Source organism: Squalius cephalus (genome assembly GCF_949319135.1).
Source record: "Squalius cephalus genome assembly, chromosome: 25".
Classification (NCBI taxonomy): Eukaryota; Metazoa; Chordata; class Actinopteri; order Cypriniformes; family Leuciscidae; genus Squalius; species Squalius cephalus.
Genome location: NC_137146.1, coordinates 9,359,899 through 9,374,132, shown reverse-complemented (window position 1 = coordinate 9,374,132; position 14,234 = coordinate 9,359,899). Strand labels below are relative to the sequence as shown.

Below are 14,234 nucleotides of genomic sequence, written 5' to 3'. Positions count from 1 at the left end.
TTACCAGGTTAACAGACAGTCATCTCCTCCATCTCTCTCCTGAAATAAGCAGACCCCTCATAATATTCAAAAAGCTTCAAAAGCAATCAGATAACATAGCTATAAGCTATCCATGGCAAGTGTGCATTAAACTGACTAGAAAGGCAGCAGGAATTAATCAATCGACAACAATAAATATAGAAAACACCGTCTTATCTGAATGTGATAGCGTGACCGCTTGTTTAATACCAACAGCTGCTTTGCATGTCCAGTCAGATATTTTTAGGGGTGACAAGCACAGAGGAGACTTGCACACAAGATTTTAAAAGGCAAAAGGACAACAGCTCAAGCTATCACTCCACACAAATCACTGTAAAGGACACACTTTGATGGCCAGGTAGGACAAAACATGCTTGTCTATTCCTGAAATTTATGTTTATGCTTTCTAAATGCTTTTTCATTGTAACACAACAGATTTGATCACATGGCTCTTGCGATGAAGAGTGCATGGATAGCTGTGCTTTTTGTGATAATGGCAGCCAGACTGGGCGTCTCTCAGGAGGAGAACACAGAGCTGGCTGAGCAGGACAGCAGGGAACCTTGTGCCCGCTGGATGAGGGGTGTTTCTGGAACCCCAGGGTTCAATGGAATCCCCGGGCGGGATGGACGTGATGGGCATGAGGGGGACAAGGGAGATATCGGAGATCCAGGTGATTCATTGGCAGACCCCTAATAGTATTAAGTGCCCATAAAAAGTACACTTAAAACACACTTAACAGGGGGGTCAGCGATGCCATAGAACAGGGTTCCTCAAATCTGGTCTGGAGGGCCACCGCCGAGTTTAGTTAGAACCGTATCAAACACACCTGAACAAGCTAGTCAAGGTCTTCAGAGTTAAATTGCAGGTAGGTGAGCTTGATCATGGTTTGAGCTAAACTCAGCAGGACAGTGGCCCTCCAGGCCTCCACTATTTGGGTTCCCCAAAGAACCCTTCAGTGAACAGTTCTTAAAGGAACCTTTTTTTGTGGAATGGAAGGTTCCATAGATCCACAGTGTCGACCATTTGCAAGGCATGTTCATGACTCGAAATGAGAAAAAGTCACAAAAGTTCAACAAAAACATCACAGGTTAACCAGTATTTCTCAAAAATCGAAATGGGTCAAATTGACCCGCACCATAAATCGGAGAAACACACTAAAAATTATTTGTGAGTGAATATACCTTTGTGGACTCTTCTGTAAACGAGAGACAATGTTTGTCTGCAAAAAAAAAAAAAAACTGATGTTCACTGTCAAATTTTGGGAATGACAACTGCATTCCCAGCAAACACAACGTTGGCACAACGTACCCAACCTTCTAACAACTTTTTAACAACATGGCCAAAAGGTTGCTATAACTACGTTGTGTGGTGAAGGTTGTTACAGCGTTGTCACAATGTTGACATTGAACCACCGTTCAGGGCCATTGCTTAAAGGGATACTCCACTTTTTTTGGAAATAGGCTCATTTTACAACTCCCCCAGAGTTAAACAGTTGAGTTTTACCGTTTTCGAATCCATTCAGCCGATCTCCGGGTCTGGCGGTACCACTTTAGGATAGCTTAGCATAGATCATTGAATTGGACAGGACCATTAGCATCTCTCTCAAAAAAATGACCAAAGAGTTTCGATATTGATATTCAAATCAATATTAGAATCGATATTCGATATGAGTGCAGCAGACGTAATGATATGACACAGCGCCTGAAAATAGAATCTTAGTCCCGGTCACGTTGGAAGTTACTGAGCTGGGGACTATTTTCAGGCGCTGTGTCATATCATTACGCCTGCTGGACTCATGGTACGGCAGCAAAGTTTCTTGATTATTATGCAGGAATGAGAGTATAGTTCCTTGCCATATCAGCCTAGAAAATCACAACTTTTCATTTTCCGTCGGTCTTAGTACACGAAGTAACTAAGAGTCAAGTTTTAAATAGGAAAAATATCGAAACTCTTTGGTCATTTTTAGCGCAATTTTCCACCGGACAAATTGCGATTGTTAACTCATGATTTCTGTTCTGTGCGTCTGTGCGCACCAATCTTGCACTTCTATCTACTCCTCAACCAGACCACCTAGAGACTTCGGGTTTTCGGCATTATGTTATGGAAGGTCTAATCTCGGGAACGCACAAAAAAGATCCAGGAAAAGATTTACTATCTCTTAGTGTTGTGATCCCATGAGGTGAGAAAATTGCGCTAAAACACTCACTGAGTTTTTATTACTTGTTTTGAGAGAGATGCTAATGGTCCTGTCCGATTCAATGATCTATGCTAAAAGTGGTACCGGCAGACCCGGAGTTCGGCTGAATGGATTCGAAAACGGTAAAACTCAACTGTTTAACTCTGGGGGAGTTGTAAAATGAGCCTATTTCCAAAAAAAAGTGGAGTATCCCTTTAAGGTTGTGCCTAGGGTGTCTGGACAACCACTGGACGACATATGTACTCGTCACTGCCCTGAAGCGCGAAAATCAGCCTTTTAAATTTCAACCGACCATTGGGCCGCCCATGAGCAAACACAGAACGTTGGCACAACGTACCCAACCTTCTAACAACGTTTTATCAACATGGCCAAAAGGTTGTATATAACCTTATTGTATATAAAGGCCATGTAAATACGTTGTGTGGTGAAGATTGTTACAACGTTGTTACGATGTTGACATTAAACCACCGTTCAGGGCCATTGCTTAAGGTTGTGCCAACAGTGTCTTGACAACCACTTGACTACATATGTACTCGTCACTGCCCTGAAGCGCGAAAATCAGCCTTTTAAATTTCAACCGCCCGTTGGGCTCATTGTGTTGTCTCGTTCTTCATCGAGCAAGGATATGTGAGTATTGCTAAATAAGATACGTAATTATTCAAACACAACCTACAACTTAATTTTCTAATGTGACTAATGTAGCTTCGCTTGCACTCTTTAATTTTTCATTTCATTTGTCTGCTATTTAGTCTCATTCGTTTCTTTGCTCTTCTGGACTTGTGGATGTTTCCTGGACTGATTCTGTTTACCAAACTTTATCGTCCGGCTTTTGACTACTGTCTGCCATGTACAGAACCGGTTTTGTTCATTAAATGTTCTGATCTTTGCTTTTTATGTTTTATTTATTATACTTAAAAGAAATTTGCATATTCATTTATTTAGTTTTTTTCTTTTTTCACAAATGTATGACTTTTGGAAGTGCAATTTGATTACCATATATGCAGTTAGTTAATAAAGTTGAATTAACATAACCTTCTGTAATTTTTACTCTTCAAAGTGTACACTTGCAGGTGTTGATTATAATTAGGCTAATTTACTGATAGCCCCATTAAATAATAATAAGGAAAAAACAATATTTAAAAAACTGTATAATTATCTAACATCTGACTATTTAAAAATTAACCTCAAAACATAAAATGCTAAATGGGGGATATCTATAGACCTATCTAGCATAAAAACAATTGTCAGACCGTTGTCTCTCAGTTGCTAAATGTAGCGCAACAACGTTGCTACAGCCCTGTCGCGTCTTACAATTCTACGTTGTTACAATGTTGCGAGCACGTAGACAGCGACAGCGTGCCATAGCAGAAATCCAACGTGCCACAGACGTTGCCACAACGTAAATGTGTTTGCTGGGTAGTTATCACTTCCATATAACTGAACTGTATGTGAACGTAAGGCCTCAAATTCAGGACTGACAACGTATTTTATCGCTGTGTGAATGTGGCCTAAGTCTCTTCAATTATCTTTGTCAAGGCTCCAAGGGACCAAATGGAGAGCCAGGTGAACCAGGGGACAAGGGATGTGCGGGCAAAAGAGGATTTCCTGGAAATCCAGGTCTGAAAGGAGAAAGTGGAGAGGGTTCCTTCCCCTACCACTCTGCTTTTAGCATGGGACTTATAGGTAAAATCGGCCCAGCTAGTGGAGCTCCAATCCGCTTTACAAAGACCTTCTACAATGAGCAGCACCACTACGATGACATCTCCGGAAAGTTTCGCTGTGCAATCCCTGGGATCTACTACTTCACATATCACCTCACTATCAACGGGAAGGAGACCAAGGTAGCGATGTTCAAAAATGGCCGGACTGTGGCCTTCACTCTTGACCAGTTCCACAACGGAAATCTAGATCAGGCCTCCGGAGGGACGATTTTAAATCTGTCTGCTGGAGATGAGGTCTGGCTTCAGTTGTATGATGACATATTTGATGAAGGGATTTATGCTGATATCAACAATGACTCCACCTTCACTGGTTTCCTTTTGACTCCTAAAATCTTAAGCAACCCATTTGACAACCGCAGATGATGACACCATCTGCATTTGTATCCATATGTTCACTTAATCTCATTGAACAGTTAAATGCAGCATGCAAAGATTATTTGCAGTGTGTTTTTTTAAACTGTCATAAGCCCTGTCATTTTTAGATTTATAGGCCAGATCACAGGGAGTCTGCATGCCCAGTGCCCACCCACTAAACGTCACATCTAGCCAACTGGCTTCCTTTCAGCACAGCAGTGTAGTTTAGCACACATCATCCTAGCAGATATTTTAATCAATGTTCAAGGTCAGTATATGTCATCATACATGCTGAGCTATGACCTTATAATTATATTTTTGTTAAGAATGTGAGTTGGGGTGTAAAATACTTGCAATCTTGTACGTTGTAGAACTATTTAATCGCTGTTAGGATTGTTTTTAATTAACCAAAATAGCTTCACAGCTGATGAGAATTTATATTTATTAATGTTAATTAGGCAGTTTCTGTGCCACAACTTTAACTGTGTTCTAGAGTTTGAAGAAACCTCTTCATTATGGAATGATTTAGCATTTCTCTAAACTCCCAAAGCGGTTAACTGAAAAATCCTGCAAATTATAAGACTGCTAAAGTTTAAACTGTGAAAGCAGTATATGTACTGGTGGGGTGCTTATTAAATATGGATTTGTATGCTAATTTAGTGCAGGCTATTTCATTATTTTTGAGTGTCTGCATGTCAGTTTCCTTTCAATTCAGTTGACGTTTTTTTTGTATAGCGCTTTTCACATTTCACAATCGTTTCAAAGCAGCTTTACAGAAAATGAATGAAAGTGTCCATAATTAGTTTATTGCATTGCTCTGTGAATGACAATAGGAGTTGTGGCATACTAGTTCACTTGTATGATAGTCCAATTAAAATTAAAAAAAATTCTGCCAAAAGCCTTTTAAAAAAATAATGTTACTTCATTTATTTGTATTAAATTGAAAAACTCTTTGTTTGTTAAATTAGGTAGTTTGTCAGTAGTAATCATACATTTGCAAAGAAAAAGAGCTCAAGATCTTTAAAGCTTTTATTTGAAACATTCAAAGAAAAACATCTTACAAATATGCGAACAAATCACAAAGAATCAATTTGGCAATTTAAAAAAGAATACAAATAGGCAAGGTCCCAGAAGTTCATTAAATATTAATTTGAAGGGAGATTGTCTGGTGAATCTAACCAAAATGGGAGAGGTGATCATGATTACAGTATATGCAAGAACACTATTGATCTTGTATACACTTTGTTTGGCTTATTTTTCCCTCCACAAAGATATGAAGAGCTAGGAAGACTGCTCCTCCATTAGAAAATAGAGCAGTCAATCTCCTAGAGAAGCTGCGACACACAACCAGGTTACATGGGCTTAAAGAATCAGTAAGAAACAAAAAAACAATCCCTATACAAGTGCTGTCAAACTCCAGAGCTAGGAAATTTCAGCAGCTCTCGAAAATATTGTGTGAACCAAGTGAAATCCTGTGAAACTTATGTGCACCTTTTCTACAAGTGTGCATTTCAATATTTATCTACAAAAAAACACATTCTGTCCTGATCTACTATTTTTGTCATACATTGTCACAGGGATTTATTTATTTCTGTAGTCTCCATTGTAGGCACGGTGGTCATCCTGGCCAGGATACTGACCACCATATCCTCTCAGGACATCCTGAAAACTAGGCGCTCCTGGTTCCTGGGGGCCGTATCCTGCATATGGATCCTCTTGTCCACTCATGTAGTATTGCTGCTGGTCATAGCCTGGGGTCTCAGGGTAGGACTCTTCTCGATGCTGGCGGACCTCCTCGTGGGATTGCTCCTGAGCTGGATGCTCCTCTTGTGGTGAAGGACTAGCGGGTTCGGCCGCCTCATGGCGGCGCAAGCGGCAGTTTCTGTCGTACTCTGGGTCGCAGTCGGGATCAGGCTCGACCACCCCATTTCTGGATCCATCAGCATTCAGGTGAGGCTCGTAGGCTTCGGCCGGGTAGGACGTCTGTCTGTGCACAGCACGACGGGGCTCGTTTTGGGAACCCAGTGGGAAGCACTCTTCATCATACCCGATGAAACATTCATATCCCTCTTTGGTCTTCCCGCGAGGTCCCAAAGGATGTTGAGTTTCCTCCGGTTGGTGCCTTGGAGGCTGGAACTGTGTAGGCAGGTGTCTTCGCAGGTCAGCCCCAGCAGATGCATCTCGGTACATGGCGTAAGGGTCATGGCGAGGGCTCGGAGGTGCCCGCATGGCGCCGGCTTCAGAGGCTGGCTCGTCCTTCAGATCTTCAGAGGCCAAGCTTCCAAACCTTGTGGCTGTCAGAGGGTTGCAGTTATTATCATAGAGAGGGTTGCAGGATCTCTCCGAGCCAGAAGGTGGGGCTTCGTGGTTCTGCGAGGATGCCAGAGCAGCAGCATAAGCACAGTATGGGTCAACCCGAGGGTCACAATGGGGATACCGCAGATACAGACTAGACGGCGCCTTCTGAGCCAGACGGGGTACGCAGTAAGGATCTGTCTTAGGGTCGCAGCCGAGATGGGCGTAGGATGGGGCCGGTGCAGTAGCGGGCTTGTATCCGTAAGCAGCGCGGAGGTGGTATTGGAGACACTCAACATCTTCTGCATCACAGATGCGCAACAACTCAGCTCTCTTCTCAGCTGACAGGAAGGGTTGCACCAGTGGAGAGTAGTAGTAGTAATTGGAACGTGGATCCTTCACCACAGGGGTGTGGAGGTAAGCTGGGGCTTTCACTGGAGCAGGAGCTTTGACAGCAGCTGGGGCCGGAGCCAAGTAGGGGTAATATGAGTTTCCCTTCGAGTACATGCAATACGGGTCTCTGTAAGGGTCACAAGACTTGACTGGGGCAGGCGCTGGTGCCTCAGCCTTGGGCTTGGGTCTGCTGGTGTATGAGGCCACGCAGTTTGGGTCATCAGACTCGGCACAAGACTTGTAGATGTCGCCTAGGTGCTGCAGGTACAACTTGTAGGAACTGCGTGACTCAGCCCGATTCTTGTTCTGCAAGTACGCCAGATAGACACGATCCAGCTCTGCAACCTGAAAGTTGACAACAAATGATCTTGATTAAGTACTTGGATTATATAACCAACATAAAATACATAAATCGTTGGTTGTTACTGATAAATTAAAAAAATATCGGCCAATAACCGATATGGAAGGTACTGATTATATTGGGCATTCCTCAGATTAACCTATGCAAAAACTATGAACGCTTGTTGTAGGTCCTGCAGGTGCACTGTGTTTTCCTGTTTAGTTCACAATATGCTGTACTCACTCCCTCTTGGTTCCCATTGTCAGTGAAGTATTTGTACCAGCTCCAGAAGTCAGAGTGCTGCTTGTACCAACTGATATTCCTCCTGTTGCGGATTAGTCTCTTTGAGCCTTCCTCAACGCCTGCCTTTTCATCGCTTCCATCTGGCAGAAAAATTATGTGTTAGTTAATTGTACATATCTAACATTCACACACAGATTATACTGTGGCTATACAACAGATATATGGATTGAATTTGAGACTCAATAAAGACTGACAGAACAAGCCATACTTACCGTCTCCTTTTAAACGCTGGGTCACAGGGCCAGCCAACAGAAGCTCTGATAAAGAAGAGTAGAGAGAGAAAAAAATTAGGGGGTCCAAGTCTCAACCAGATGTTGCCTTTGTCAGAGTAGAAAATGCTTACAGACAGTAAAGACCCAATGAGCTGAGGGCAGCAGGATGCAGTTTTACAAGTTGTGTGGGGGAAGGGAAGTTGGTAATATACAGGGGTTTGTAGGAAATTAATCTTCAAACAGCGCACATCAGCACTTTGATGCCTGGCAGGGGGCTGCAGTAACTGGGCTCATACAAGCAAAAGCTATAAAATCTACAAAGGGAAGGAGCCTATATACCTACAGGTGAACCTAATTATCCTAGCATCAGAAAACGTCTGAACTTACACCTTTTCCATCTTATCTCTCTGAAGGTAACACTCATCTCTGCTGGAATGGAGATGAGGGGATCATGGATGTGTAGTTTACCATGAGGTGATCTCAGTGTCTTATTTGATGTAGGTAAAGGAAATGTTGCTCTTTCAGAGGATCAGCAAGTTTATTTTTATGAGCTTGTATACTGCTGCCACATCTGGAAACCTGGTGCACTTAGAGTTTTGCTGACAACCGTTAATTATTTTATCAGTTGCAGAGCAAAGAGCAAAGGACTCAGAAACCTGACACCCCCTCGTTTGATACAGGACTTTTTGGGAAATTTCAGTCAGAAGATACATTACAAAGTCATAAAGCTTCTAAAACAGATCTGGTATTCTACCATAGAACAACTAAAAATAAGGATTCATACGTAACTTTTTTTTTTTACTATCAGGAAAACCACAGAACAGATTTTATTAACATGAAAAATTATTCAGATATCTCACCTGGTAATAATAACGTTGCTAACAGCAACACATTGAAGATGGAAGATCGAGCCATTCTTAACCTTCCTGATTCCTTTGGATAAACAACATTAATTATAGCATTTATTTGCATTTTCATAAGCTTTCATGTCTATACTTTAACATGATGAACCTCAATCAAGATGATTATGAGAGTTATGAGAAAAAGCTTCCTTTTGCTCCGTGATATTTTATGATTTACATTTAAAAGTATTTGAAAATTTTAAGAAAAGAAAACTTTTACATTTTACATAGACAGAATTTGACAAAAAAATGTACTCTATATAGTCTATTACCAGCTAATTATTTGTTGTTACATGTAACAAATGCCTGTATACAAAGAAAATGAAGGTTTTTTTCCAGTGGGACCTGTGTGACATTTGCAATTTCAAGGTAAGTTCAACAAACATTGCATTTGCACATTCAAGCTCTTTACACTATCTCATCATATTCCTGCCAATGTCAGTATTTTTGCTGGTGCAGCTATCAAATGAACAGAAACAATACATTTGAAATATTTTCTTAAACGCATAATTATAAAAGGATTTTCTTATGATCTTTTAATTGTGCAAAAAAAGAATTTGGTGCATTCTGTTAGCATTGTAAAAATTAGAGCACGTCTGCATATTAATGTGCAATTGCTTTATAACCAGACATATAAGAGTCTGTGTCTTACCTGTGTTAGGATGTGGCGACGTGAACCGCTGAAGAGACAGCCGACTGGGCCTGGAAGTTCAGCTCCACAGCTGACTGACTGGAAGAGGAAGGTGAGTCAATCCCCTCGTGTACTAGTCTCAACACACCCCTGTACACCGACTGTGCCACCGTTAGAACCTGGCCACAATTTAAACCCAACCTTGATCATTAAAAACAAAAAAGGTGCATCCCATGGGGCCAAGTACACACTGCTTCCAACACTACCATTGGCTTTCTCTAGCCAAGCAAGTCAACCAATCAGATGTTGTAATTATAGACAGACACAGCAGGAGAGAAAAGAACACCAACTGTTTTCCATTTAGAAGGTTCTAAACTTGATGCTTTCAAAATTGAGAATGCAAAAAAAGCGTATTTGGTAACTTTACATTAGCTTTCAGTTACTAAATAAGTGGGTTTTTTTTTTTTTGCTTTATGAGAACCAATAACAAATGTTTTAAAGTAGAATCGGGCTAATATGCTTGCAATTTACATTTTGTCATTAGCAACTGGGAACATCCTATACATGTCTTAACATTGCTGAGTATATGGAGGAGGACACTCCCATTAAGGTTTCATCAAGCGACGATTCTTGTTATCTTCAGCTAACAGAATAACAGACATTAAACAAATCTCTATATACTGAATATTGTCATAGACGAAATCCACTGAACCGTCAAGTGCAGCAAACTTTGTAAAACCCCTCATGGGGAATTTTTCATACGCACATCTGCCAAGCACCAGCTCAATCCATCATCCCATAATTAACTGCACAGAATGACATTTAAAGTGATCTTTCACAATTAAAACCCTGTTTGTGATGCAGATTAAGAGTTAAAGGGATAGTTCACCCAAAAATTGAACATTTTGTCATAATTTACTCAACCTCACGACCAATTTTTTGTGTGAACTATCCCTTTAAAGTATACATCCTCTTTTTTAAAATCATCTAACCTGAATAAAAACAGATTATCAAGCGAGTTCGGATGTATACTGGCAGAAAATATTTTCATGTCAATGTCAGAGCGTAAAACATCTGTGCTTTATGTTAACAGTGAATCGCACATGTAATTATGCACACTTACAGGTGTTCAGGAATGTGCAAAAACCTACAATCAGGGCTAGAAACAGATTTCAGCCTAGGGAAAAAAACGTTTATAATAATTCCAACTTTTGACTTGGAATGTCAGGGATTTTTAAAACATCTGGCAAAGGGAAGACTTTGTATTGCACAAAAGTTTATTAATGAACTGAAGAATTAACAAATGCTACATCACTCACTTAAATGCAAAACAATGAACATTTTATACAATGGAGAAAATCGTTCTTTTTCGTCCTCTTCATCACAGAATATCATCGTCATCAAATAGATCTTCAAAATCTGTGGAGAAAGAGAAGTGTTAAGGAGTAGCACAACACCGAAAAAATATATGAATACAGTACTTTTAATTTGGCAAATTAACCTGAATATGTTTTTTAAATAAACATATGTTTATCAAATAGTCTGCACAAATATCCATCTCTGACATGGTGTTCCTAAAATAAGGATATGAGCTCATATCGGGGTCTCTGGGTTATTTTCCGTGAAGCTTTCAAAAATAATAGCTTGCCTGATAAAAACGCCCCTGACTGACACGTGTTCAGCTACTTCAAGCGCTGCAGATGGATACAGGGGCCATAAGAGGGAAAACCTGCTGCGCTGGAGCCAATGAACCCCAATAAAAGCACTTTACATGGGCTCAGTTTCATACCTGCTTTACTCTTTAACTGCCTGCTCTTTTGGGTCATCCTGTGCCAAGATCAAACTACCTTTACTATCAGCATATAGAGGAGGTGGAAACTTATAAAGAAAATTGTAGAGTATGCATGCTAAAGCACTTTGCAATATTCTGTTGCCAAGCAAACAAAGAAAACAGCAATTTAAATGATGGAAAGAATGTTTTTTTAAAAAGATTTTGCACAGAAGCAAAACACACAGTACTTACACACATGTACACATTAGGGCTGGGTATTGACACAAATTTCACAATTCGATTCGATTTCGATTCACAAGCTTGCAATTCGATTCGATTATTTTGGATATCAGGTACAATACATTGCAAATTTTCTCAAGGAAAACAAATCTCTTAACTAATGCTGTAAACCATGGGAGTCAGTTGTAGCCTATAGGCTTCATTAGCCTACTATAATATTGAAGGTAAAAAAAATTAACTGATTTGTATACAAACACTTAAAATACACTTTTATTTATTTTTATAATAATAAAATTATATGAAATTATATAAAATTTTAAATGATGGCTGTCATAAAAAACTTTCCAGATTTATTCAAACATGCATTAAATATTGAAGAACATTAAAAATTATAATGAATATATAATATGGTGCATATATTTAACAAAATGCTCCTCTCTCTCTAGAGTTAACTTTTCTAGCTGACTAACGAGTTTATGGTCACTGGATATGTTTTTTTCTGAGGTAAATGTGACGTTACATGACATTGTTTACTAACGTCTTTCCACGGTTGAAACTCTGATTGAGCGATTCCATGAGACATGATACGGACTTCGATAAGTTGTACTCTATCTTTTAACACACTTTCAGATGCTAATTCATGTTTATTTCGCGCTGTAACTGGTATTATTAAGGCGGAAGAGTTGCTTCCGTTGCTTCTCTTGAGCTGAGCTGCGCCGGAGCGATCTCACGCCACAGCGCCAAAACGGTAATTATGTTTTTGAATTTCGTAAGAAAATGGACGTAATTTGAAATCTGAGACTTTGTTTCATATCAATAATAACAAAGCACAAAGCTTATTGTGATTTATTGGATGGGATGCGCGCAACAATGATACATTCATTCATCAACTGAAAACAGGATGACTAATCGATTCTTGGGATTTAAGAATCGATATTGTTTCGTAAAAATGAGAATCGATTAAAATCGAGAAATCGATTTTTTTTTTACCCAGCCCTAGTACACATACATACATACATACATACATACATATATATACATCAGGGTTATTATCGTTAACTAAGACTATTGAAAACATTTATAATTTAAATAAAAATGAAATAAAATATAAATATTAGTTGAATATATAACATATACTCTCACACATGCATATAGTACATAAACACAAACACATTATACATGTGTGTGTGCACTATGCATATATATTTATGAGGGTTTCATGTTAATTGACAAAGTTGCAATAAAATAAAATGTGAATATTATTTGAAAAACAAACTACACGGAAATTAGAAATGTTGCCTTGGCAAAAAGCTTAAATAAGTTGAAGCACTACAAGTATTACCTGGACATAAATAAAAACTAAACTTAAACTGAAAATAAATAAATAAATAATAATATTTAAATCAATTAAAAAAAACGAATAAAATGACAAAAGGACATAACGAAATTGCTAAAGTTAACATGAAAACTAAAAATATAAAAATAAAAGCTAATTCAAAATGTCAATAAAACTATAATCAAAGTAACATAAAATGGATACACATACCAACTGATTTAACTATTAGACAATCCATAAATATCATAAACATAAAAAATTGTGCCATACTAAAGATCATATGGAGATATACAAATTAAATTGTAAGCAGACAAAACACCTGATTTCAATGTAGAATTTAAAAATAGTAATTTCCAGGCCTGAGCAAACTAAATAAATATTGAACATTTGTAGGTTTTGTACATAAAACAAAATCTTGCCCAGGAATTTCCATTAAAATAATTTCCAGTAATGACAAACCATTGGACATGTAAAATAAAGTAATTGATCAACGTATTGTGTTGTATCGTATATCAGATAATTGAGTCATGAATGGAGTTTGTGAGTCTCACCATTAAAAAAGTCCGAGTGTACAGCCTTCTCATTGGCGGCCAGATCCATCAGCAGTCCAGTGCTGCCCCCTGCCTGTCAACACACACACAGCACTACTACACACTGTCTTCACATTTACTCAATCATGTATTTTAAACGAACAAGGTCACACTTTTTAAAACATATAATACACCACAAACATCTACAAAACATTTATTGAATAAATACCAATGAGACAGTGTGTGCATCTGAGGAAATTGGACTTATGTACTAGCTGGAAGAAAGATTGGCTACACATAATAGCTACGTTACGCTGTGGTTTATACAGATTTAAATGAAATGACACATAAATCTGTTCGATCACATATATTTGAGATTTTTTAGCGTATGTAAACTTAAAGATACACGTCTTATCGTAGAATTTCGTACTGAGAACCATGTGTAAACACCAACCTCATCCAGGTCCACATACGGACCAGCTCCCTCGGGAAACATTTCATCAACTGCTGGCTTCATAACTTCAGCGCGAGTATTTAAAAAAATAAAACAGCGATGAATAAATGTTAAAATGGTGTGTTTTTCAGCTCGCTGTCAAATTCACCAAAAACAACCCGTTCGTTGTGTCCCTGTTTCCGGTGGTGTTTCGATTCGCGATGTCCGATTCGTGAATGAATTTTTCTTTTGAGTCGGATCTTTTTTAATAACCTGTTTTAAAAGTCGATTTGAATGATTTCTTCGCACAAAACTTTTTCAATACATGTGCATGAATACAAAATGTATTTCTAAATGACTGGCATAAATAAAATAAAAAAATAAAAAAATAAAAATTAGCTTAATTATGGCCTAAACTCTTATTAATACACTACCTAATCAAAAATAAATAGCATTATAATAAAAATCAACAGCCATATGAGGCTACATGTAGTTTTACATGACTAGCAATATTTCATCTAGAGCATGAAATATGCCAGTCGGTCGCTAGGGTCCAC

At 38.8% G+C, this 14,234-nt stretch overlaps 3 protein-coding genes across 3 annotated transcripts; 1 reads left to right on the top strand and 2 right to left on the bottom strand.

Moving 5' to 3' along the window:
* The first annotated feature begins 289 nt into the window (after nt 1-289).
* On the top strand, nt 290-5,196 carry adipoqa (adiponectin, C1Q and collagen domain containing, a). Its single transcript, XM_079863919.1, has 3 exons — nt 290-376; nt 454-689; nt 3,753-5,196. The coding sequence occupies exons 1-3, from the start codon at nt 369-371 to the stop codon at nt 4,298-4,300; spliced, it is 792 nt and encodes a 263-aa protein (XP_079720045.1). The 5' UTR covers nt 290-368; the 3' UTR covers nt 4,301-5,196.
* Nucleotides 5,197-5,306: 110 nt separating this feature from the next.
* Nucleotides 5,307-9,478, bottom strand: and1 (actinodin1). The gene is made up of 5 exons (XM_079863113.1): nt 9,389-9,478; nt 8,695-8,767; nt 7,835-7,879; nt 7,563-7,702; nt 5,307-7,324 (listed from the first exon to the last, which is right to left on the bottom strand). Exons 2-5 carry the CDS (start codon nt 8,747-8,749, stop codon nt 5,873-5,875), a joined length of 1,692 nt encoding a protein of 563 aa, XP_079719239.1. The 5' UTR covers nt 8,750-8,767; nt 9,389-9,478; the 3' UTR covers nt 5,307-5,872.
* A 1,145-nt stretch (nt 9,479-10,623) lies between these two features.
* Nucleotides 10,624-13,892, bottom strand: cops9 (COP9 signalosome subunit 9). The gene is made up of 3 exons (XM_079863112.1): nt 13,699-13,892; nt 13,266-13,338; nt 10,624-10,786 (listed from the first exon to the last, which is right to left on the bottom strand). The coding sequence occupies exons 1-3, from the start codon at nt 13,759-13,761 to the stop codon at nt 10,749-10,751; spliced, it is 174 nt and encodes a 57-aa protein (XP_079719238.1). The 5' UTR covers nt 13,762-13,892; the 3' UTR covers nt 10,624-10,748.
* Nucleotides 13,893-14,234: the final 342 nt, after the last annotated feature.

Excerpts from the sequence above, each read along its gene's own strand:
- adipoqa (XM_079863919.1), top strand. Across the intron at positions 690-3,752 it reads GGGAGATATCGGAGATCCAG|GCTCCAAGGGACCAAATGGA; the intron begins GTGATTCATTGG and ends ATCTTTGTCAAG.
- and1 (XM_079863113.1), bottom strand. The coding sequence starts at position 8,749 with ATGGCTCGATCTTCCATCTTCAATGTGTTGCTGTTAGCAACGTTATTA. Across the intron at positions 7,880-8,694 it reads AGCAACGTTATTATTACCAG|AGCTTCTGTTGGCTGGCCCT; the intron begins GTGAGATATCTG and ends CTTCTTTATCAG. Across the intron at positions 7,325-7,562 it reads ACAATGGGAACCAAGAGGGA|GTTGCAGAGCTGGATCGTGT; the intron begins GTGAGTACAGCA and ends GTCAACTTTCAG.
- cops9 (XM_079863112.1), bottom strand. The coding sequence starts at position 13,761 with ATGAAGCCAGCAGTTGATGAAATGTTTCCCGAGGGAGCTGGTCCGTAT. Across the intron at positions 13,339-13,698 it reads CGTATGTGGACCTGGATGAG|GCAGGGGGCAGCACTGGACT; the intron begins GTTGGTGTTTAC and ends GTGTGTTGACAG. Across the intron at positions 10,787-13,265 it reads ACACTCGGACTTTTTTAATG|ATTTTGAAGATCTATTTGAT; the intron begins GTGAGACTCACA and ends CTTTCTCCACAG.